The 22,301-nt window shown below is 43.5% G+C and overlaps 1 protein-coding gene across 3 annotated transcripts in view; it reads right to left on the bottom strand.

The window, feature by feature from the left end:
• Positions 1 to 22,301, bottom strand: part of vta1 (vesicle (multivesicular body) trafficking 1) — a 63,289-nt gene that overhangs the window by 32,748 nt on the left and 8,240 nt on the right. For all 3 annotated transcript variants that reach the window (XM_085382929.1, XM_085382930.1, XM_085382928.1), the window contains exons 2-4: positions 15,926 to 16,020; positions 6,707 to 6,834; positions 1,182 to 1,257 (exon numbers count right to left, since the gene is read on the bottom strand). In XM_085382929.1, the coding sequence (XP_085239055.1) occupies positions 1,182 to 1,257; positions 6,707 to 6,834; positions 15,926 to 16,020 (299 nt within the window). The remainder of the gene's footprint in view (positions 1 to 1,181; positions 1,258 to 6,706; positions 6,835 to 15,925; positions 16,021 to 22,301) is intronic.

Below are 22,301 nucleotides of genomic sequence, written 5' to 3'. Positions count from 1 at the left end.
GAGAATCTCATTATCTGTTGTTAATTCACTGAGCCATAAGCCTACCCACTCTTATTTTGAAAGTTCAGTCACTGTCTGGGTGTCTGATCTCAAGAGGACCTCATCCCACAGCTGAACTCCAACATGATGGTCTGCAGTAGTCGATCATAACACCTCTATGCAGAGCTCAGCGCCCCTCAGAGGGACGAGCTGCAGGCTGACGGTGGAGATAACGGGCAGATGGCTGCAGAGACATCTACAGCTCCGTTATGTCTTCATCACAAACGCTGCACATAAAATGTTCAGAGCAGCGGCACATTTGAGCAGAATTTTTAATCACTTTTTTTAGAAAGCGTGGGACTCCTGCACCACACGTACTGTAATCTGAATCTGTGGGAAACGCTGCGCTGTGTTTCACACCTTAAGGCACAAATAACTCCCAGCCACTGCTAATAACCACTAAACTTAAACCTTTGCTTCCAATGATGAAGCTTTAATTTGCTCAGACTCTGATGTTCACACAGACTCTGTGGTTTGTTGTGTTGTGGCTGCACCTTCTCATCAAATGGAAATATTTAACGTGTTTGTGCATCTCTTCCCTGAAAATTCAGCATGGCACATTTGGGATCTTTGAAAATTTTTGGCTGCGAAATAAAATAAAGTTCTGTGTTTTAACAATGTCGGGCTGTGCGGCCAGTCTGTAAAGGTTCGCTAATAACTGCAGATTAGCGGGAGGATAAGAGCACAAATTTACACAAAGTCTGTTTATCTGCAGCACCCTGAATACATCGCAACAGCTGAGTCAACGCTTGGCCTCACAGCAGCTCTGTTATGAAAACAACAACAATGAAATATCAGAAGGAAGGGATTGGAGAATGACCTGAAGTCTCCTTTAATGACATTCCCACAGTGCAGTGACCTGATCGATGTCACGACTGTGTCACTTTCTCGTGTCTGAGTCGAAAGAAGCAGATGCATGACTGCTGTCAGGATCTGGCTGCACAGACAGGCCTCGGCAGCAGGATGAATGTTCTGTTGGTTTTGGTCTCTTTGGGGATTATTGGATCATTTATAAATGATTAAATAAAGTCGGCATCATCCTTCAGCCAGTTAACTGATAAATGAGCTTCCTATTGGGGTTGGTCATCATTATAACTCTGCAGAGATCAAACCTGGGACTCCCAGCAGGGTCTTTATCTTACCTCCTCTGACAGCTCCCCAAAAACAGACAAGACATCCAGCAGCAGACTTGAAGTGTAGAATGACTTGATCATGTTCCTGGAGGAAGGAAAGAGGCAGAGGAGGGGGACAGACGGCAGGAATTATGGGATATACGAAGGAGGAAAGGGGGTTGAAAAAAATGGGCAGAACAGAAGTGAATGAATAAGATGGAAGAACGTCCATTAGTCTCTTACTGTCTCTTACTCCATCACTGAGAGAGCCTTGTTTCTACAACAGCGATTTATTTATTTGCCCATGAGCAATTTTGCCAATAATGTTGGTTGAAGCTAAGAGAAGCAGTCAACGGAAAAACAACAAAAAAAAGAAATAGGGCCGTTTTAACGGCACCGTCTGCCAGCAGCTTTAGCGTGATTTGGTGCATTTCAAATAAATAAATTGTTAAGGTTCAAAATATTGGGGATGGAGACAAGAGAAAAACCACAATAACAACACTGGTCCGGCCGGGTTAAGTCAAACGATGATTTTAATGAACACCCGCGTGGGAGATGGACACTGTATGCAGACAGCCTCAGATCTCAAAATGGTGGAGCATTGCTCAAACTCTTATAGCTTCTGGTTCTCCCACCTTATCATAAAAGCCTAAACATTCACATGCTTTTCTCTCACACGGCGCCTAAGCTACGACCTTGGCTCCCCGTTTATCTGCTCCTGCTGAGTTGGGGCAGAAAACTCCAGTATATTCTGTTCTCTTCTAATCAGACAAATAAGGCGATGACTTTCTGCAAACAGTATTTCTTATAACATCATAAAACAATATCATTCATCCACAATAAATCAGCAGTCTAATGTAATGCAAATCAGTTTAACGAATGCAATAGTTATCAGCTTCTTCTAATTCAGGAGAATAATGCAAACTAAAACTACATAATAATTCACAATCTTTAGTTAGGGGTATAACATGGCATAAAATAATATTATAATCTAACAAAATAAACAAATAATCCAAAAGTAGCTATATTAGCAAAAGCACTTTCGATAGAGCTGAGGAAGCTGGTGATAGCCTAGCATACTCAGCCGGATGGTGGACACGTAAACGCTCATGCACATTAGTCGTGTTTGAGTCCTTTGCTGGCACTATGCGTCTGCACAAGCGGCACACCCCTTTGGTTACATCCTCAGGTTTGCCTCTTTGAATCTTTCGGTTTGAAGCCAAAGAAATCCCAAATTGGTGACTTTGTATTTTTTTGGGCAACTAGTTGCTCCATGTTTGGACTTCTGTGTTCTAAACGCGCAAATCAGTCTGTGCATGATTACATTGCTCCGCCCATCAAAAAGTCACCTGCACGAATATATCGCCTATCGTCATTTATTGGACTCATTAATGTGGGTTGGAAAAATTTCACATATCGGCCAGCCTTAATCAATACCAACTAAAAGTGGTCCAAGCTACAAAGGAACAAACCACTGGAGCAGCTGCAGGCTCAGCACCACAGGACCGCTCCAGCGTGCTGTAGAGCACAGAGCACGCAACACGCAAACACGACACAAACTGTCTCCTGAGACATGTTGGATTCAAACATGCATCAGTGCCAGGACACTGTATAAACTCACTCGAGTTTTAAAAGTGTCTTACAATCACATGAACTCAGATATGTCACTGTTCGTATAAAACGGCGTAATATATATTGGCTCAGAGTTATTACATTTGGATCATTGTTTTAAAAAAGAAAGCACCTTTAAAACTTTGGCTGGTGCAGGTCGAGAGCCAAACATTTGTGTTTTGAGGATTGCAGATTATCTTTCAGTTATCAGCATTTTTGTTTCCATTACTGTCCCACCCACATGAGCTGGGGCAGGGGCTTAAAAATGCCACTTAGACTGGAGGGGATGGATCTTCTATTTCTGTATAACAGCATTACTCATTTTACCTCTAACGTCACTGTAAACCTTTACTAAGCTTTTATTGTTGTTTATTAAGCTAACGTATACGTTATTACTAGTTAATTATTTGCTTAGTATTGTTTACTTTTTGTTTACTTCTTTATCTGTTATCTGACTCTTGGTAAAAGATTTTAAACAGCATGTGCTTGTGTAAGATGTTGATCAGATGTTGAGGCTGGCCGGGCTCTCTGGTTTGAAGAGTAGATACGTTTGGTAACCACAGCAACCCATCATCACACACACACACACACACACACACACACACACACACACACACACACACACACACACACACACACACGCACACACAGGTAAGGACAAAGAATGGGCTCCTTGTAGTGCAGAGTGGGAAGTTTTCAAAAAACATTCAGCTGTGTGACTCAAAATGAAGACATGTAAACATGTACGCATTTACACCTCTGTATATCCGTGTGACTGTGTGTATACCCGTGTATATCCGTGTGACTGTGTGTGTGTGTGTTCAGGAGTGACATAACACACGGCTGAGGCTCATGTTGGCAGCAGACCGCTGCTGCTTGTAAAACCGCAGGCGGGTTTGCTGACCAGCAGCAGAACAGAAGCTTGAGTCAGTCCTGCTTCATATACCTGCTGGAAACAGCTTTTGGGCTGTGTTTACACCACAAACAAATCCAGAGACACGTCGCCTGCATCCATTCATCCTGCATGAGCTGCTGCAGGATGACTGACAGAAAGGGAAACCGACTCTGCACGTTTCTCCCATGTCAAAGGTCAAAGTGCAGAGTCTCCAGAGTTCACAGAGGAGACGTCATGCAAGTTTCTGTCTTTTTAGCAGATCTGGATGCTACTGATATGCTATTGAATTGAATTGAATTAAATTGAAATAAATTGAATGAAACCCCCTTTTAACAGGAAGAAACCTCAGGCAGAACCGGGCTCGGGGAGGTAATAAAGTGTGGAGTGATAAAGTTGCAAACTTGCGGGATGTTGGAGCGGGTGTTTTCCTTAAGGATGAGCAGATTTAATTACTTTAATGAAATAATAACTCCTTTGGTTTCTGCTGTGGTGATGATGTCACTGTATTACTGATGACTATCTTTCTATCGGCTTCAAATTCTTTTAAAACTTTATTAATACAGCAGATCTTAAACAATGCTGCTGACCAAAGCTTCTCCTCGGACATGCTCACACCGCTGCATTGTCTACAGCAGCTGTGTTCATGCTGAGACTTCATCAACCTGTTCATCCATGCTTCCTATTGTTCAGAAGCATGGATGGACCAGCACCGCACCTATCATGTGAACGTGCAAGGGAAACTCCAGGTGAACTCACAACCAGATAACCAGCTCAGCCCGATAACTGCTGTTGGGTACCTGAATCCAGGTAATGGGAGGATAAGCGGGTATCTGAAGTCACTTTGTCATGCAGGCATGGTGGATTTCTTTGTTTAGTTGAAAGGTTACAGCAGTTGCACAGAGTTGCAGGTGCTTCTGTTTTGTTGTTCTTTGTCTCATTCCTAGGAAATGGTGTGTCTGAGTCAGACACAGGGTCCAACTTTTTAAAGACAAAGCAAAGAAAAAAAAGATTGAATTCCTGACTGAAATATTTGGCCAGCCTCACTTAATGTACCATTAGAAACGCAGATAAGACAAACAAAGAACGCATTGAAATCGTGTGGAGAACGTATAAACACTTCTGATTATTTCCAAGGTGTTTCCTGTCGGGCAGTCTCATTCCAGGTGATAAACTGGGGGAAGGAGAAATTACAAAGGAAAAGAGTAAGAAACACACATTTTCCAGAGAAATCCCCCAAATCAACTGTTCCAATAACCTGGTGTCATGTTATTCTTCCCCGTTAAATATGAGGATTTAACACAACCAGAGTCACTAACAGAAGAGTAATGATTACAAACTAACGTTTTTGGTTTTAATCCGACTTCATTGGTTCAATTAGCTCCAAAGGTTAAAGCTGTGATGGGTGTGAACACTGTGATTAGCAGCAGAAACATCTCTGCTAAAACACTCTCAGCTGAACGCTGAATGAAGATCAACAGGCTGAGGTGGTTTCCTGACCTAAATAGGCAGCATTTTTCCACATGATGCCTGAGTTACTGCTTCCATGGAAGGAGATGTGACCGGCTTTCCACCAAACGGTCTGGAACTGGATGTACGGACGCAGAAGTCCCCCGAGACCAAGACCGTCCCCAACAGGGCCGTCGACCATCTGATGGTGACGGCAGAAACTGAGCGTGCACTACAAGGAGCAGCATTCCTGAATATTCCTGAATATTCCTGAACATTCCGGAAAATTTCCCACTGTGACACTGTGACGCCTAAAGGGGGGCAGCTGTGCTTATTTTCTGCCATGAATTCTGCTCCATTCGTGTAAGTTCATATTAAAAACACAGGCAGAGTTTCAAATAATGAGCTCATTGTGCAGATGTGAGGAATTCAGCCTGCTCTAAACTCTCTGCTTCACCCAGGCCTTTCTACTCTTGGCTCTCGCTGACATCACTGAGTGGGGATAGCCCTGATACGGCCCCCTCATGCACGAGTGTGGGAGGAACCTAATATTGTGTTTCAGAGTGAGGAAAGGCTGAGGAGCTGCAGTATGAAAGACATAAAGTGTTGGGGTGTTTCCAACATGTCTCCTGTCAGAGGAAAAACATCAAGACTCAAAGAAACTAATAAAAGAAAAAATATAATTATCCAGTGAAATCCTCCAACAAACCCTTCCAGTGACCCGGTTAGATACTGACCTTCCTCGTGAATGATCAGATTAGAGAGGAAGGTCATAATTAAACCATGTGTGAATAAAACGTCAGACCGTCACTAATCGATTTATTAATAATTACAAACTTTCATTCTTGGATGGGCGAGTAAAACCTTTTGGTTCAAAGCAAGGATGAGCTGCACTGTGGCCCAGTATGAGTATAAGAAGAATTATTTTGAACACTGAATCATGCAAAGCTGGTCTTATAGAGCCCACAGTATAAGTAACGGGTCTAACTGGAATCTGAATATTACCTTTATCTGAGAAACTGAGTTTCTTTTGACAGAAGCTGTGCTCACATTTTCAAAGTCACAGATCGTATTGTTGTGGTCCACAGAACACCAGTGCACCAGGTAGTCTGTGCATCCCGCTTATTCACTGAGGTTTGAGATATTTTTTTGAGCAGAGAAACAGCAGGACTGTGTGGTTCTGAGGGCTGGGAGCTGCTCTGTGTTTCTTCCTGCAAGACGACTCCTTCCATGAAGTACTTGTACTCGTGAATACAAATCTCATATCAAGTCCTTTGTAATGGCAATCTAATGTTTAGACTCCATCATGAACTGAAGGTTTAAATACCTCAAAGTTTCTAATTGGACTAATCAGAGCATCATTCAATGATTAAATCATTACACTGACAAACCAGTTACGCAGGGCCATTACACTCTTCTGGGATGTTATGATTACAGGCCAAAGCCAACTTCAAAGTCCTGCTAGTAAGTGCACACACACACACACACACACACACACACACACACACACACACACACACACACACACACACACACACACACACACACACACACACACACACACACACACACACACTCTCTTAAGGAGTGGCTCGGTTCTCACTTGTGGAATCGTCCTGCTCTGTCCTCGTTGTCAGCGTAGAGGAATAATTTTAAGGCATAGTTTTCGATGTGGGCGTTCCCAACCACCTCCTGACTGATGGACTCGTTATCACTCAGCTCCTTCTTCATCTGCAGGAGAAACAAAAACAACGACACATGAACGGAACCGTGTAAGCTCTGCAGAGAAAAGCAATAAATCTGTTTTAGTGTCAAACTTTGGTTGTGAAAGGTGTAATACGTTTTAGCCTGAAACTGATCAACAGATCAGAAATATAGAAGAACATCTGCACACGCTCACGTTTGCAAACGGATAGACCTGCAGAGCTATTAGACCAGGTACTGTTTTAACTGCTGAATCAGGTGACACACACTCAATGCATTCACTGTACGAAGACCAACACTTACACACCAGTGCCCACAAATTCACACAAAGCCATCATTAAAACAGGGCCTCTCTTTGACCAGCTAAACCCTTTTTCTGGAGTATTCCATCTACTGGATGTACTTATCCCAGTATCTGCTTTATTTACAGTTTTTAAAACTTAGTAGGACCTGCAGATGATCCTTTAAACATCCAGCGGAGGCCGGAGAAACTAACCCTGATCCCTGGATGTGTCGCTTTTGGTTTGGTGCACGGAAAAACACTTCTGACTTCTTAGCTCAAATGTTTTAACTCAGGCAAACACGTCCTCGCTTCAGCGGGTGCCATCTAGCATGATGCTTGATTAGTCTCGCTCGCTCTGCTTCGCTTTGACTAGGTTTGCTCCACCTGTAATTGCTCCTCTATATGAAATGCCTAGCTCTGTCCATTACGGCGTCCAGCAGGCTTCGGGTTTCTTGTAAAAGCACTAAAGCAAACACGCAGGTTGCTTCCAGCAGGTGGACCCTGGCCGGGCTGAATAGATACTCTGTTCGCTGACTGTGAGTCGTAGCGGAGGAATGTAAAAGCACTGAGCTGAGCGTAGGACAGCAGAGGACAACTGGCCTGGGAATACAAGAATGTGGGATGAAAGGAAAGTCGCTAAACTCAGCCATGACTCTCAGGCTCGCTCGCTCTGGTTAGGTTTCCGTTTGACAGGCGACCAAACTTAAAGTGAAGCAGAAGAATTAGCGCCACTTTTTAAATGTAAACCTGGACCAGGTTAGAGCGAAGCAAGCCTTTGATACGAGACCGTGACGCCTTATTGACTCTGGGAGCAGCGAGTGTGACGCACGGAGGTGCAAACCAAGTCCAAACCAACAAACCGGGGCCGCTTCCCACAGAAATCCACACATGCACAGCAGTGTGCATGAGCGACGGGACGCCCAGCCACGCTTTCATGAGCTCTGTTAATAAATGAAGACCATAAATATGTGAGTGACAATGAATCACAGAGACTCCAGCTCCAACACCTCTGACTGCAGCTGATGCTTTATGCTCAAGTCTGCAGCCTCGGCCCACCTCTTCCTTTCCACTGTCGCCAAAGTGCTTGCTCATAGGGTCATAGTACGAGTGTTGGGCTTTTCTCTGCATCTATTATTGTAGGGTCTACCTTACAATATAAAGAACCTTGAGGCAACTGTTGTTTTGATTTGGTGCTGCATAAATTAAATTAAATTAAAATCAATTCAAATCTAAATTCTAGTTGCAGTCATTTGAATTTTCCTCCATCATCCGCTGAGCAGTGTTCATGTGTCTGAGCTTCAAGTCAGTGTCTCTAAACTCAGAAAGCTTTGAGTGTCTGAGATCAATACATGTTTCCTTGACGTTAGTGAGGTCTTAACCCTTTTTGAACCATGAACCTGGTGGTCCGTGTAAAAGCACGCTTTACTGTAACTCTGTTAATGTTTGTGTTAGAGACGAAAATCAAACGGTTTTGGAAAAAAGAGAACCTGTGCTCTGCAGTGATAGTTGGTGTACCAAGTACTCACAGAGTGGCATGAAAAATCAGCTCCACCGGGATTTTACCGTAACTCCTCGACCGCTCAGGGCTCAAGAGGAAATTCAAATAGCTGGACACATGTATCCATCTGGGTTTGGGTCTACATTTCTGAAAACCTTCAGTTCAGTCCATGATGTGGTTCTGATAAAGTCCATCTTTGTTCAGATGCGCGTAATTCCCACAGTCACAGGTGATCAGAACCACCACAGACTCATCGAACAGGCTCCAAGAAATCTGAGTCTTTGTACAGTATGTTTGATAAGGCTGCACAATTGATTGAATTATAACCTCAATCATTTTGGCTTCTCACCCTTAAATGAACACGACTGAGCAACAATAACAATGTGTTCTCTGCCAATAAAATGCAAAGTAGAAGCAAATCGAGCAGCTTGTTAATCTGCTTTACTTACAGAGCCAGAATTAGCCGCATTACTCATTCGCTCACTCCATTCGTAAAGCGGCTGAGCTGATTTTAAACTGGTGTGTGTTTTACCTGATAAACTCTGCAGGTAAAACAGATTGATTAAGTCACAGAAGAAGGACCACCTGTTTGACCACCCTGATCTCCCCGCTGTGAGAGACCACGGCGCTCATCCTCAGTGGCTGCTGCAGGAGACAAAGATCTAAATTTAGCAGCATCTACCATGACTGGCATCTCTGAGGTTTCCCATCCTGCATCACATGAAACTGATTTTCAAACAAGTGATCTTCCACCGTCCCAGTGAAAGGCTTGAGCTGGCAATGACAGTGGAAAATAAAAGTCCAGCATGCCTAATGCCTAGTACGTACGAGCCAGGTCAGTGGGGAAATTGGGAGGGAGGATTGGGGGGGAGGAGTGGGGGGTGGGGGTGGGGGGTGGGGGGTGGGGTTTAAATCCTGACTCAGAGCGCTGCAGAATGAGTCACAGCAACAAGCAACAGTTCATTAAGGAGTGGAAACCTCGGGGTGTCCCCGTGTTTCACAGAACTTGTTCGGGCTCCATCTGGACAATAGCAGCGCTTCCACATGATTAATTGGGTTTGTGCTGGTGTGATCACAGTCTGACTGCAGCTGAAGTTTACCGAGCAAAACCAAATCAGAATAAGACGGAGCCTGAATCAGGTCCGTGTTTGAACCACTCCTGCTGCCTGCTATCAGCCTGGGAAACAGTTTTGCAACAGGTTCACAACATGACACCAGTTCTCTCTGTAAAACCTGAAACCTGCTCTGAAAGCTGGCATCCGGTTGTTCAGTGATGACGTGACGAATCCTACTTCCGGGTCTAAAGTAGTCTGCGTTTAATATGGCTTTTGTGTTGTTAACATGTTTAATGTTATGTATTTTCTTCTATTTGATCTCAAAAAGCTCCTAAAACAGTCAGTGATCCCTGTTGACCTCCCTCGGCTTTTATTACCGCTAATCATTTATTTAAGCTCAGTTTTTAAAACCTTAGGATGTAACTACAGCCCAGCCCATGCAGCAGTATAAATGGTAAATGGTAAATGGCCTGTATTTGTATAGCGCTTTTCTAGTCCCTAAGGACCCCAAAGCGCTTTACACAACCTGTCATCCACCCATTCACACACACATTCACACACTGGTGATGGCAAGCTACAATGTAGCCACAGCCACCCTGGGGCGCACTGACAGAGGCGAGGCTGCCGGACACTGGCGCCACCGGGCCCTCTGACCACCACCAGTAGGCAACGGGTGAAGTGTCTTGCCCAAGGACACAACGACCAAGACTGTCCAAGCCGGGGCTCGAACCGGCAACCTTCCGATTACAAGGCGAACTCCCAACTCTTGAGCCACGATCGCCCCATTCAGTATATGAATGACTAACCTCGTATTGTGGATGGATTATCTCAGTTGTTCTCCTGGCTGAAGTTTGGTCCTTTTACAGCATCCTGCCATGCGATTACATTTGTTTCTGACCACCGAGAAAACTCACGTTAACTTTTATCGAGTGGAAAAAAAAGTTAGCTTGTTTATATTATGCTAACATAGCTGTGTCGCTAGCGGTCACGTAGCACATCATTATATACCAGCTAGCCCAACTTCAGTAATCCTACAAACGTCACTGCTGTTTAGTTTTCTGTCTTCATTTATGCTGGAAGTGATAAGAAAGCTGTACGTTTTAATTTGTTTCCAAAACCCCGCAGTCAGGACATGCTATATTGTATTTAGATAGAAGCTAGCGAGCTAACTCCCTGCTAACTTCTAACTCCATTAAATGTCATAAATTCCGTTTTCATGGATGCCTGGATGTTAAACTCAATTGTTACACCTGGTAGAGCAGAACGCTGATCATTTTATTAAAGATGAAAGACTTTAGACAGTTTTTCAACTCTCAGTTATGCCATAGTGATCGTTTGATATATGGACCTGCAGCGGAGTTTAGACCCAGACACGGCTAGTGACGTCAGACTTAACAACCGGATAGGCCCTGATCACTAGGGCTGGGCCATATTATACCGTTCACGGTAATACCGGTATAATGTTAGGCAACGATAGGAAAATGAAATATCGCGATAGAATGGGAGTAAAACGCGCATGCGCAGTGCCTTTGTTTTCATACGCACATGGCCGATTGTTGAGTGAAACAGATGAACCAGAATTGGTTTGTAAAAATGGTGCAACTTCCGTGATGTGGAACTGGTTTGGTGTTTGTCCGTCAGATACACAACAAAGCACATTTTTTTTGCAGAACATGCAAGCGGCCGTTGTTATTGTCGTATTTGTCGGACTAAGATGCTCTTAAATCTGGGAGTAATCTGGGTCCTAAACTCCTTATACTTCAGGTCAAACAACACTGCAGCATCACTTAAGAGTTAAAAACTGTCTAAATTCTTTCATCTTTAATAAAACGATCAGCATTGCTGCTTTACCAGGTGTAACTATAAAGTTTAACTTCCAGGCATCCATGAAAACAAAAGTTATTACATTTAACGGAGTTAGAAGTTAGCAGGAAGCTAGCGGAAGTTAGCTCGCTAGTTTCGCTAGTTACCTAAGCATGATATTGCATGTTCTGACTGAGAGATTTCTGAAAAAAAATCAAACGTACAGCTCTGCTATCACTTCCAACATAAATGAAGACAGGAAACTAAACAGCAGTGACGTTTGTAGGGTTACTGAAGTTGGGCTAGCTGGTATATAATGATGTGCTACGTGATCGCTAGCGACACAGCTATGTTAGCATAACATAAACAGTGAAGCTGGAGGACGAACACTAACACTTTTCCACTTATAAAAGTTAACGTGAAGGTTCTTCATGGTTAGAAACAAATGCAATCGCATGGCAGGATGCTGTAAACGGACCAAACTTCAGTCAGGAGAACAACTGAGATAATCCATCCACAATACGAGGTTAGTCATTAATATACTGCAACAACATGGGAATAGAGCAGCTGCCAGAGAATTCAACATTAATGAATCAATGGTACAGAAGTGAAGGAAGCAAGAAGAATGAGTTTAATAAAGTTTGATTTATCTGACTGCTTTGTTTCACTTAATGTGCCTTATAATCCCGTGCACCTTATGGTCCGAAAAATGCGTACTGCACACTGCAGTTTAATGTTGCAAAGCACCTCTTTTTAACTTCAGTGGATATTATACATGGTTATGCTCAGGATATGTCAGCCCATTTCTACTGGAAATGCCTTTTGGTTAAACTTTCAGCAAGGAATTTGCATTTGCACTGTTACATTTTTATAAAGCTTTAATGTACATAAAAACCAGCTTCTTGTTTAAGTGAAAATAAATGGAAGGTTGTCTTTTTGCGCTAGTAATGTTGTGGAGTTGTATTTTGTCTCGCATCAATTATATCGTCGGTTATATCGTTAGCGCAAATTTTCAAATATATATCGTGATAAATATTTTTGGCCATATCGCCCTGCTCTACTGATCACAGCCTTATTTGTGGCCATCCTCACCTGCAGTCTTCTCCTAAACTCTTGCTGCTCCTCAGAAAAAAAGGAAATTAAAGTTTTCTTTTCTTTACCAGATGTTGCATCAGCTTTCCCTCTCAGACTCTCCTTGCTCCTGCAGTGATGCATGGAGACGTCTCAAGCAACCGACCTGCTTGCGACTCCAAGCTGGCAATAGGCGTCAGAAAGACGACGCAACAAACGCGGCAGTCGTCACTCCATGTTCACAGCATCAAGCAGAAGCTGACACAGTCAGGAGTGACTGTTTGATATTTTACGACCAACAGTTAATATTCATATTTTATAAATGCTCACACTGAACAAGTTTACCTAAGAATATTTCCCTAAAAAGACTCCACCCAGAGCAAACTGCAGCAGCCAGCGGAGCATGCTAACATCACCACCGTGACAAGGTGACACCAGGGACAGCAGCTCATTGAAAAGGAGGACAGAAAATTATATATTGTGAGAAATATTTTCTGAGAGTAGTGCAATGCAATGTATGGCTATATACAGCAGGTGTGTGTCGTGTCGGGAAAGCGACGCACATGTGTGACGGAGATCCCTGGAGCTTCTGTAAAATCAGGCTGCATCTGATTCCTTTAACTGTTCAGACCCACACCTGATTTGCCACGTAGCAAGTTAAACTTGAAACGGTAAACGTTGGATGTAACCGTAGAAGTAGAAACATGCGCGATGAGGGTGGGAAACTACAGGATCAAAATGACATGGACAGTAAAACTGAAGCTGACGGATGTGTTTTAGAGCTTCATCACCTCTCCGTGGGTTCTTCTTAGTCTCGATAAATTCACTTGGCCCCCCCGCTGGGACACTCTCAGCCCGATCACCTGCTCCCTCCCTTCCTCCCGTCATCATAACAATTCCACAAAATCGAATTAGCCCATTCCTGTTAGCAGACAGGAGACAGCCTGCATTACGTAAATGTGACTCACGGAGAAGCACAAGATGTTCTCGTAAGCTTGGAGAACAAACAGACGCAAACCAACGTGTCTTATTCCAAAATTAAGTGAGACTTGTGGCACAAAGAGTCCCTAATGATAAAGATTATTTACCATAATAATAATACCATTTCACATTAAATGGTGAAAAGAGATAAAACCCAAAGAGTCTTCACCTGATGGAGCAGGATAACTTTACATCGACCTCAGCAGGAAAATGTCAGCACTGGTCAGCTGTGAGTGGGGGTTAAGATAACCCACAACTTACATCATCAGGCCTTTGCTCTCATGTGAATGACTGAATGTAAAATCTCTGATCAGAGGTTCAGGCTGAATGGTATGTGAAACAAAACCTTGTTATTGTTAGATTTATATATCGTTCGTTATCAATATAAATCTCAATATAAATCAAAGGTTGTTGATTACCTTGTTGTGGTCGGCTTACACTCCCTGGCAGTGAGGCTCAGGACTGTCTTAGTAAGGCATCTGTAAATATGTGCAACTTGACCACATATCCAGAGTGACAGTGAGGTGTGGCACAGCTGTCCAGCTGTCGCTCTGCACTCTGTGCCATCTGAGAGAAATGTTTCTGGCCCGCGAGTCGCTAACGAGGGTCAGTAACTTAAATGACGCTTAAATCCGACATTCTCCTGTCCTTGTACACACTTCAGGTTCAGAGCGCAGTGGCAGGAAATGGGGAGAACATTGTCTGGGTTATCACTGGGTTTACGTCTTATTGTGCACAACATGACATTTATTTTAGAAACCATGTACCCGTCAGAGTCAAAAAGAAGGCTAAAGCGGTGCATATTTCAGGATGGTTTCCTTAGATCCATACTTCACTCACCACATCTGCTTTTGAGAAAAATACAACAACAGCTAAAATGCCAAGTTCAAGGAAAAGTTCAAGAACTTTAGATACCAGTGTGTGACATCACATTATCTGCAGCCATCTTTTATGTACAGTCTATGGCTTAAACCATCTTTAAAACAATACAGGCTCAGAAATAACAGGCTCAGGCTCGTTGCGTGACATGGCACAGAACGTACTGATGAAAGTGTTCGTAGTTCATACATATATGGACAAATTGAAGGAAAACTTGAAGTATTATGACATTACCTGGCCTGCGAAGTATGTCTGCTAACAGACCTTTTGAAGGCTTTACTGCATTACTTATGATATCTTGCTGCCCAGCAGTGCATGTGACCTGTAGGGGGCCCTCTGGGGTCACTGGGACCCCAGCAGTATTTTAACCTCTCCGAGGAGAGAAACCTCAAAGCTCTGAGAGGACCTTATGCAGTGAGTGCAGCCTCTGATAACCAACAGGTAAATGTCAAGCCTTTTAGAGGGCTGCGTTGTGTGTGTGTGTGTATTCATATCTTTGTGGGGACCAAAGATTTAAAGTTTACTATACTTCTGGGGACCAAAATCCTGGTTTGAAGGCATTTTTGAGACTCATAATGTGGTTTTAGTGTCAGGGTTAGAGTTAGGTTATGGTTATGTTAGGTTTAGGATGAGGGTTAGGTTTAGGCATTCTTTTTTCATGGTTAGGGTACGGGGCTAGGGAAAGCATTATGTCAATTAGATGTCCCCACAACATAGTAATACCTGACGTGTGTGTGTTTTCTAAGAAAAGAGCCATTCAGCCGTGTGCTGCTGAGGTAGAGGCGGTGTACAGGCAGCGGTGCAGCCAGCGTCACAGGCTCGGAGCAGGAGTAACGAGGCTGTCGGCTGGACCGTGCAGCTCAGCAGGAGGTCATTGTTCTTCACGTAACACGTCACTTAAAATCTGATGTATATGAAATCCAACAAGATTCTTATCAACCCTCGAGATACTTCTATTCATATCTCTTATTAATTTACTAAACCTGAGCTGTACAGCAGGGGCAGACAAAAGCTCCTCAGACGTCCTCTATGAGCCTCGGTTTCTTACAGATAAATAAAAATAAACCGGGCTGATTTAATCTGGCAGATTTTCTCGATGCAAAGCTTAAACTTCAGTATAAAATAAATAAATAAATAATCCCAATGAAAGTATGAGCTGCAGCCTGCATGGCCTCGAGGCCTGCACAGAAACCAGGGACCCCCAAGCCCGTGTGTCCTCTCCACAGAGGGAGAGGGAGTCCAGAAAAATCAAGAGCATGTTTATGAAACAAATGCAATGACCATCTCATCTGCGTGTTTTTGTTCTCTTAATCACTTGAAGTCAAAAGCAGGAATGAAAATCAGACCCAGCGAACAGACCCAAATTAATCTTTCTCATTTAGATGCAGTCAGCAAGCTCCTGAAATACTGAAGCTCCTGGTTTGAGATGATTAAGCTAATGCGCTTCATTTACTCATTATTCAACGTGACACAATCAGCAAGAGAGAACTAAACAGGAAAAAGGGTCCGCACTGAAGGAGGAACAGGACTAAAGGGAATCCAACTCACCGTCTCCAGCTGGTCCATGAGTTTGACCAGGAACTTTCGGCACTCGGGTGTTTTGCTGTCCAGCTTCATGCCCGTCTGCATGGCGTAGAGTCGACCTGCGGGAGAGCACGGGGAGGAGATAAAAAAATTAAACAAGTCTGTTCTTCCACAGCTTCGCTCACACAAGACTCGACACAGAGTCCTCTTCATTAAAGTTTCACACAAGAGCTGCTGAAGATGTTTTCTTCTCTTCCAGGAGGAGGAGGGAAAGATTTCCACCTGAGACGAAGCAGGCCTGTGTGGACACACTCATGATCCCTCACCTGTCAATTATTTCTATTCTTCTCTAACATGATGTAACCTCACACCTGAGCAGCAGCACCGGGCCTGCAGGGATGACCTCCAGAAAAACTCTTAGAGAACTTGGACTGGAATTATTTTCCAAAAATTATAAAGCTAGTCAGAAAAAAGGTGCTGGTATGATAAAGTGTTTTCATATTACTGTAACGGAGGTCAGGGAGGGCTCGTGTTTCTGTGATGTACCTGCAGCTCTTTACTCAGTGTTCAAAAACTGTTATGAATATGACAGATATGCATTTACTGAATGTATCTGCTGGTATAGGGACATTAAATCCAATGTTATTTGAGCCAGAAAAATACACAAAACATTCACAAGGAGTGATACAACCTGAACTCCACGTTCAACACCACAGACTGTATTTAAAAGATTGCCCAACAAGACTTCACAAACAATGAAGAGACACTTGCTCACACAGTCTATGCTCACAACACAAACCTCAGAAAGCAGACTGAGAATGATGTGCACAGCTGTCACACAACACATTTTCAAAAACTGAAAAGAGCTCCCCATCAACAATACACACACACACACACACACACACACACACACACACACACACACACACACACACACAGAATTCAGCTGTTTGTTGTGTGGGTATCCAGGTTTCAGTTCAGGGGTGTGGCTCGTACACCTGAAGTCCGTCACTGTGCTTCGGTTTGCCTCGTGGCTACACAAACCATGACTTTACACCCCGTTAGAGAGTTTGTGTGTGTAAACGTTTTATGGAACCATGCTGATGCCTTCCTGTAGATTCTGGGCTGAACTGCACTGCAGACTCATCTCTGTGTGAATCAGCCCGGGGTTTGTTAACCAGATGGATGGTGCACTGTGTGTGATCGCTGTGCGTGCACACAGCTGCTGTCTCGACCCATGTTAAAAATGATTGTCTTTAACTAAAATGAGAGACACTTTGAAGCGCACACGGCTTCCTCCTCCATCAGCAGGAAATACAGACGCTGTGTCTGCAGGATAAACACCTCACAGTCGTCCTAAACCGGCAGCAGAAAGGCTTTTCACACTCTGCTCACTCTCACACAATCACAGGTGTGTTGGAGTAAAAACCTCCACCTGTGCTGACAGGCACGCAGACATTCCTCAAATCATCTCTAATCCACAGCTCTGTGTGTGTGTGTGTGTGTGTGTGTGTGTGTGTGTGTGTGTGTGTGTGTGTGTGTGTGTGTGTGTACACTTGTAGTGCAACAGGCACAGTGAGCAGACTCAGCGCTGCACTATCAGCGCAGGGTGAAGTGGCCTCAGAGTTCCTTCTCTGCGAGGATTACCTCAGCAGATTGTGCTGTTTGTGTGGAGGCGGAGTGCGGCGTGCAGCACAGAGCGATGAGATCAGCGCGGATTTTACCCTTTGCTGAAATTCTCTCTTTTGAACGTGGACCTCATTTTGGAACGTGGAACCTTGTCGTGTTCTAGAAATTGACGGTTTTATTAAAAATCACCAACGTTTCAAATAATAAGTAATCTCTGTGAGCCACGTGCTCAGGTTGTAGGGCATCGCAGCCCCACCCACCTGCTGTTAAAACCTTCTGTCTGTGAGGGGCAGCCAATCAGAAGACAGCTGGCATAAAGGTGGAGGAGCCCAAACTGCTTGCTTCAGAGTGACTGCAGTAATGCAGCATCACATAAATAAAGATTACTGTAAATTGTAAATCATGCAGAGCTACTCTAGTAGAAGAATATAGAGCTGAAAGCATGTGGAATGGTGCACGGTAAGAAATCTGAGTAACTAATTATAATTATGTTTATAATTTAGTTCATTAATTGAACAAAACTCAAAGGTTGCAACTTGTCTGTTTTGTTTTATGCCTTTAATTTGAAAATCTCCGGGTTATAGTTTGTTGGTCAGACACGGCCGACATGACATGAGCTGGAAACGTTAATAAACATTAAAACATAACTAAATAAAATTCTACCTATTGATATTGCTCCCACAATTACTCTACACTTATTGTACGTTATCTGAAACATGCACAGGCTGTGCTCAGAGCGTCTGCTGCAGCGGAGAGAGAAAGCCTGAATATTAAGCAGTATTCCAGCGTGGACGGTCGGGCCTGTCGAGTTACCAGGAGACCATAAACATCGTGTTGTACTCTGCATATATTTGAGTAATCCGTTTCCACCTCATGTTTGAGTCACAGCCCTGCGCAGCATCAGCAGAACAATGGCCCATTTCACAGCAGCAGAATGGCGGGGAGCCTCTGTCCAGCCGCCAAGGCCAGAAGCACTCAGTGTTTCCAAAGAGCGGCACCAGTGTGACACGCATGTACGCATGTACGCATGAACAAGAGAGCAGCAAGCCACACAGACAGCGGGTCCTCCAGCAGACTGACAAAGGAAGGCTTTGTGTCATCGCGCTGTACAACACAACCCAACACAGTTAGACTGCAGACACACACACACACAACCAGTGCTGGAGCCCCCTTGTGGTGAGTGAAGGTGCAGTTTGTTTCTGCATAGGAATCATTTTTCATTAATTTGTATTTTGTTCAGTTTATTCTTCTCACCCTGAAAACTACATGTAAGCATCAACAGCTCTCTGCAGCCCAGTAAAGGACAGCAGCTACCAGTGTCACTGCAACACATAAATAGTAGTTTGTTTTAAAATGAAAAACACTCAGAATTAAACAAAACATCTGAATTTGATAAATTACATTAAATTATATTTAATTCCATCTTTAAACCAGCAGTGTAGACTTCAGCTGCACAGATATCAGCACACAGGAGGACTTTAACTGATCTCAGTGACCTGCATTCATCTCACAGGAAATAAATCATCCACATCAGCTACCAGACATTTTAAACCAGGCATCGCAAGTTAAACCTTCGATGCCCCTCCGGTCTGCAAAAAGCTGCAAAAGCCTGAAAGCACGCCAGCTGGGACACATCCTCTGAGGAGACGATGGCTTCAAGTGTTAAAACCTGTCAGGCTTTTGTTTCCTGCGATTATAGGGTCTCTGACGAGCTTCCCTCTCTGCTGGCACTCCCAAAAGTAAGTAGGGTCCAAAAAATGCTTTTAGCTCCGGCGTTTGTTTTTCAGAGGTGATAAGCTTCAGTGGAAGGGCTGCTGCTGCCAGCTCACGCAGAGGAAAAAGTTTGTGAGAAAGGATGTGCACTGAAGGTGTTAGACGAAACACTGAACAAATGCAGTGAAAAAGCAAGAAGCTGCATTTCCAGAAAGTTCAGCTCGTGACTGGCAGCAGTGCAGCTTTCTGACTTCTATGTCTCTGAGGACTCTGATATCGGTCTAATTTGCCTCTCTGTGTGTGTGGAGGTGAGCTGGATGCAGGGACTGTGGTCAGAGAGCATCTTCGGGATGGAACAGTGAGCCTCTCGGCCATCGGTGCCTGACGGGATGGTTTACTGCTGATTTGTTATGACAGTGCATTCATTGGGTTGCACAGCACATAACTGAGCACGTCAACACCAGTCAGTACGATGTGAGCCACATCAGGTAGACCTGTGATGTGCTGCCCAAGTTTTCTGCAGAGGCTTCTACAGCAGAGATTTCACGTGTACAGACACTAAACTCTGCTCTGTCAACACAGCAGTTTCCCCAATTTCCTCGTTTATCTCTTGGCGTGACAGTGACTGTTGTAAGAAAATATATTTAGCAGTGAATAATTAACCCTCCTGTAATGGTGCTGGCAGGACGCCGCCACCGCCTCGATGCAATTTTTGACATTCTGTGCCAATGTGAACGTGGGCCAGAGCAGTCTCTGTGTCATATGAATGACAAGGACTTCATTATGGAGAATAGCTGAGTCGCTCTGTGTGTGTGTGTGTGTGTGTGTGTGTGTGTGTGTGTGTGTGTGTGTGTGTGTGTGTTTGTTCGTTCAGTGTGACCAGAAGACAATCGAGGCCCACAGAGTGAACACACTGCCACAGATTCTGGAGGTTCATTCCAGCACAACATGCTGTAAAGCGTGACTGCAACAGCGAACACAGAAACCGAGCACGACGGGAACAGATCATTAAGAACAAGAAACTCTGTCATATCTGTTCTGCTGTTCTCACAGCATTTCTTTGGTTTTGGTATTAAAAGCAGCTCGGCGTAACTTCCATTGTTGTTCCCATTTCTTCATTCAACCTTATGAAAAATGCCACCCATTACCCATTTTCCTGCAAAATGTAAAGAAGGGTGTAGCTCAAGACTTACTGTATAACACCCTCAGTTTTATCTAAATGTGAGACAAGAAAATTACAACATCCAGGATTTTATTCTTTAGAGACAAGGCTGCAGTTTAACTGGCTTCACAGATAGACCATCTGCATAGCAATGAGCTTTTGAACAATACTGCCTCAAGGAAGCATGTATAATGTAAATGCAGTTGATCCCAGCACTCCATGACTAACTTCTATGTGTGGAGAAGAAGCCACATTTACATGCACAAATAATGTTACCAAGCAGTAGAGTTGGCTAGCTAGCTTTAACTTGGCTGCGTGGATGAATCCGGTGATGGTTTGGTAACGTTAGCTGACGAAGTGATGTGAATACGGTCACATCGCTTTATCAGATCAGCACTGGAATGATTTAGCTGACCTTATCCACTCAGGACAATATAGTGACAGCGTGTAATTCACAGAGGTAAGCTTGAATCAGGTTACATCAGCCAGGAGAATCACACCTCACAATGAATTCTGTCTCGGATGTCAACGGTAATTTTCCTCAGAACTTTCCATTTCGCCAGATGGCTTCATTTGTTAAAACTTTAGGGAAAGCTGGTGGGAGCCAGAACCAGTCACACACTGTTCTGTTTGAACTTAGTTGGAAACTAAGACTAAGTTATAAATCTCTAGTGAGGTCATGTCTTGTACTACAGTAAGGGTCATTAAGAAAATCTAGACCACTGTCACCACACTAGCATCATTCCCTTCATGCTGAAGAGATAATCATCACGTTCAGCTGCAAACTCTGAAATCGTGTAATTATAGCCAGCATGTGGACGCAGCGACGGCTGAACTGGCACAGTCTGCCACTGTGCCCACTTCCCAGGCAGTCCAAACTAATTACATGGTAGGTCTTATTCTTTCTAAATGTTTTAAAGCTCGGCGGGGAGAGGATGGAGGATTGAGTGTGAGACGTAATGGTCCCAGTTTCCATCAGGTTACTCAGCAAAGTCCTGTTTATCAGAATCCAATCATTCTGAGGAAGCCAAATAATCACAGCCAATCAGTGCAGTAATGAATAAAACAGTGAATTAAAAAAAATTTAAGTAAAAAAAAAAAGAAGCTGCATGCATGTTTGGATATTACATACAAATAAAAGGAGGAGTGTGTTCCCCTCCCGCAGACAGAGGGATGGTACCCGTGTTCACCCTCTCCTCATTTATAACGTCGACAGTCCAATCAGTGTGAAACGGCATTTGTAACGCTGCCAAGTGCTGTCGGCCGGGGGAGCTGCAGGTGAATTATGTGGCTTCATTACAGCTAAACAAATCATGGCGTTGACTCAAACCTCCATTGATTGGTCTGTTCTGGGGTGGAGGTGAGGTGAAATATTGCCCGGCATTAGCTGGCTAATTTAGATCGACCTGCTGATGTGGAGCTGAGGCTGAAGTAGAGCTGGGCGATATGAGATTTTTTCATATCACGATATGTTTTTTTCATTTCAGGCGATAACGATATCTATCACGATATAAGCCAAATAACTATATTTGTAAGATTTAAATGTGCCGTTGCTCACAAGTAAAATGTGAAATAATCAGCAGCTTGTTTTTATTTAAATATTTATTTCCCATAATAAGTTCAACAGGGTAGATGTACTTAAGGAACATGAGACTTTTTCAGATAAATAAAAGGCAAATATTGCAAACTACACAAAAGGCAGCCGCTAAAGCGTTTAAGTTTCAAAATAGGACAAACGAAACAGACTAAATTGTCAATTCCACTTAGAAACAAAATATTAATTCTAAAAATAAATCTTAGTTTGTTTTACAGAAGAACAGACAAAACTGACTAACTTTTGTCAATATCAAATAAACTGAGAACTAAAAGGAAATTCTCAATCTCTCCTTGTTGTAT

The sequence above is a fragment of the Rhamphochromis longiceps genome, linkage group LG15 (genome assembly GCF_057381845.1).
Source record: "Rhamphochromis longiceps isolate RC_006_pf linkage group LG15, R_longiceps_female_GT1.1, whole genome shotgun sequence".
In the NCBI taxonomy this organism is placed as follows: Eukaryota; Metazoa; Chordata; class Actinopteri; order Cichliformes; family Cichlidae; genus Rhamphochromis; species Rhamphochromis longiceps.
Note: the sequence above shows the minus strand (reverse complement) of the source record. Positions and strands in the feature narration are given on the sequence as shown.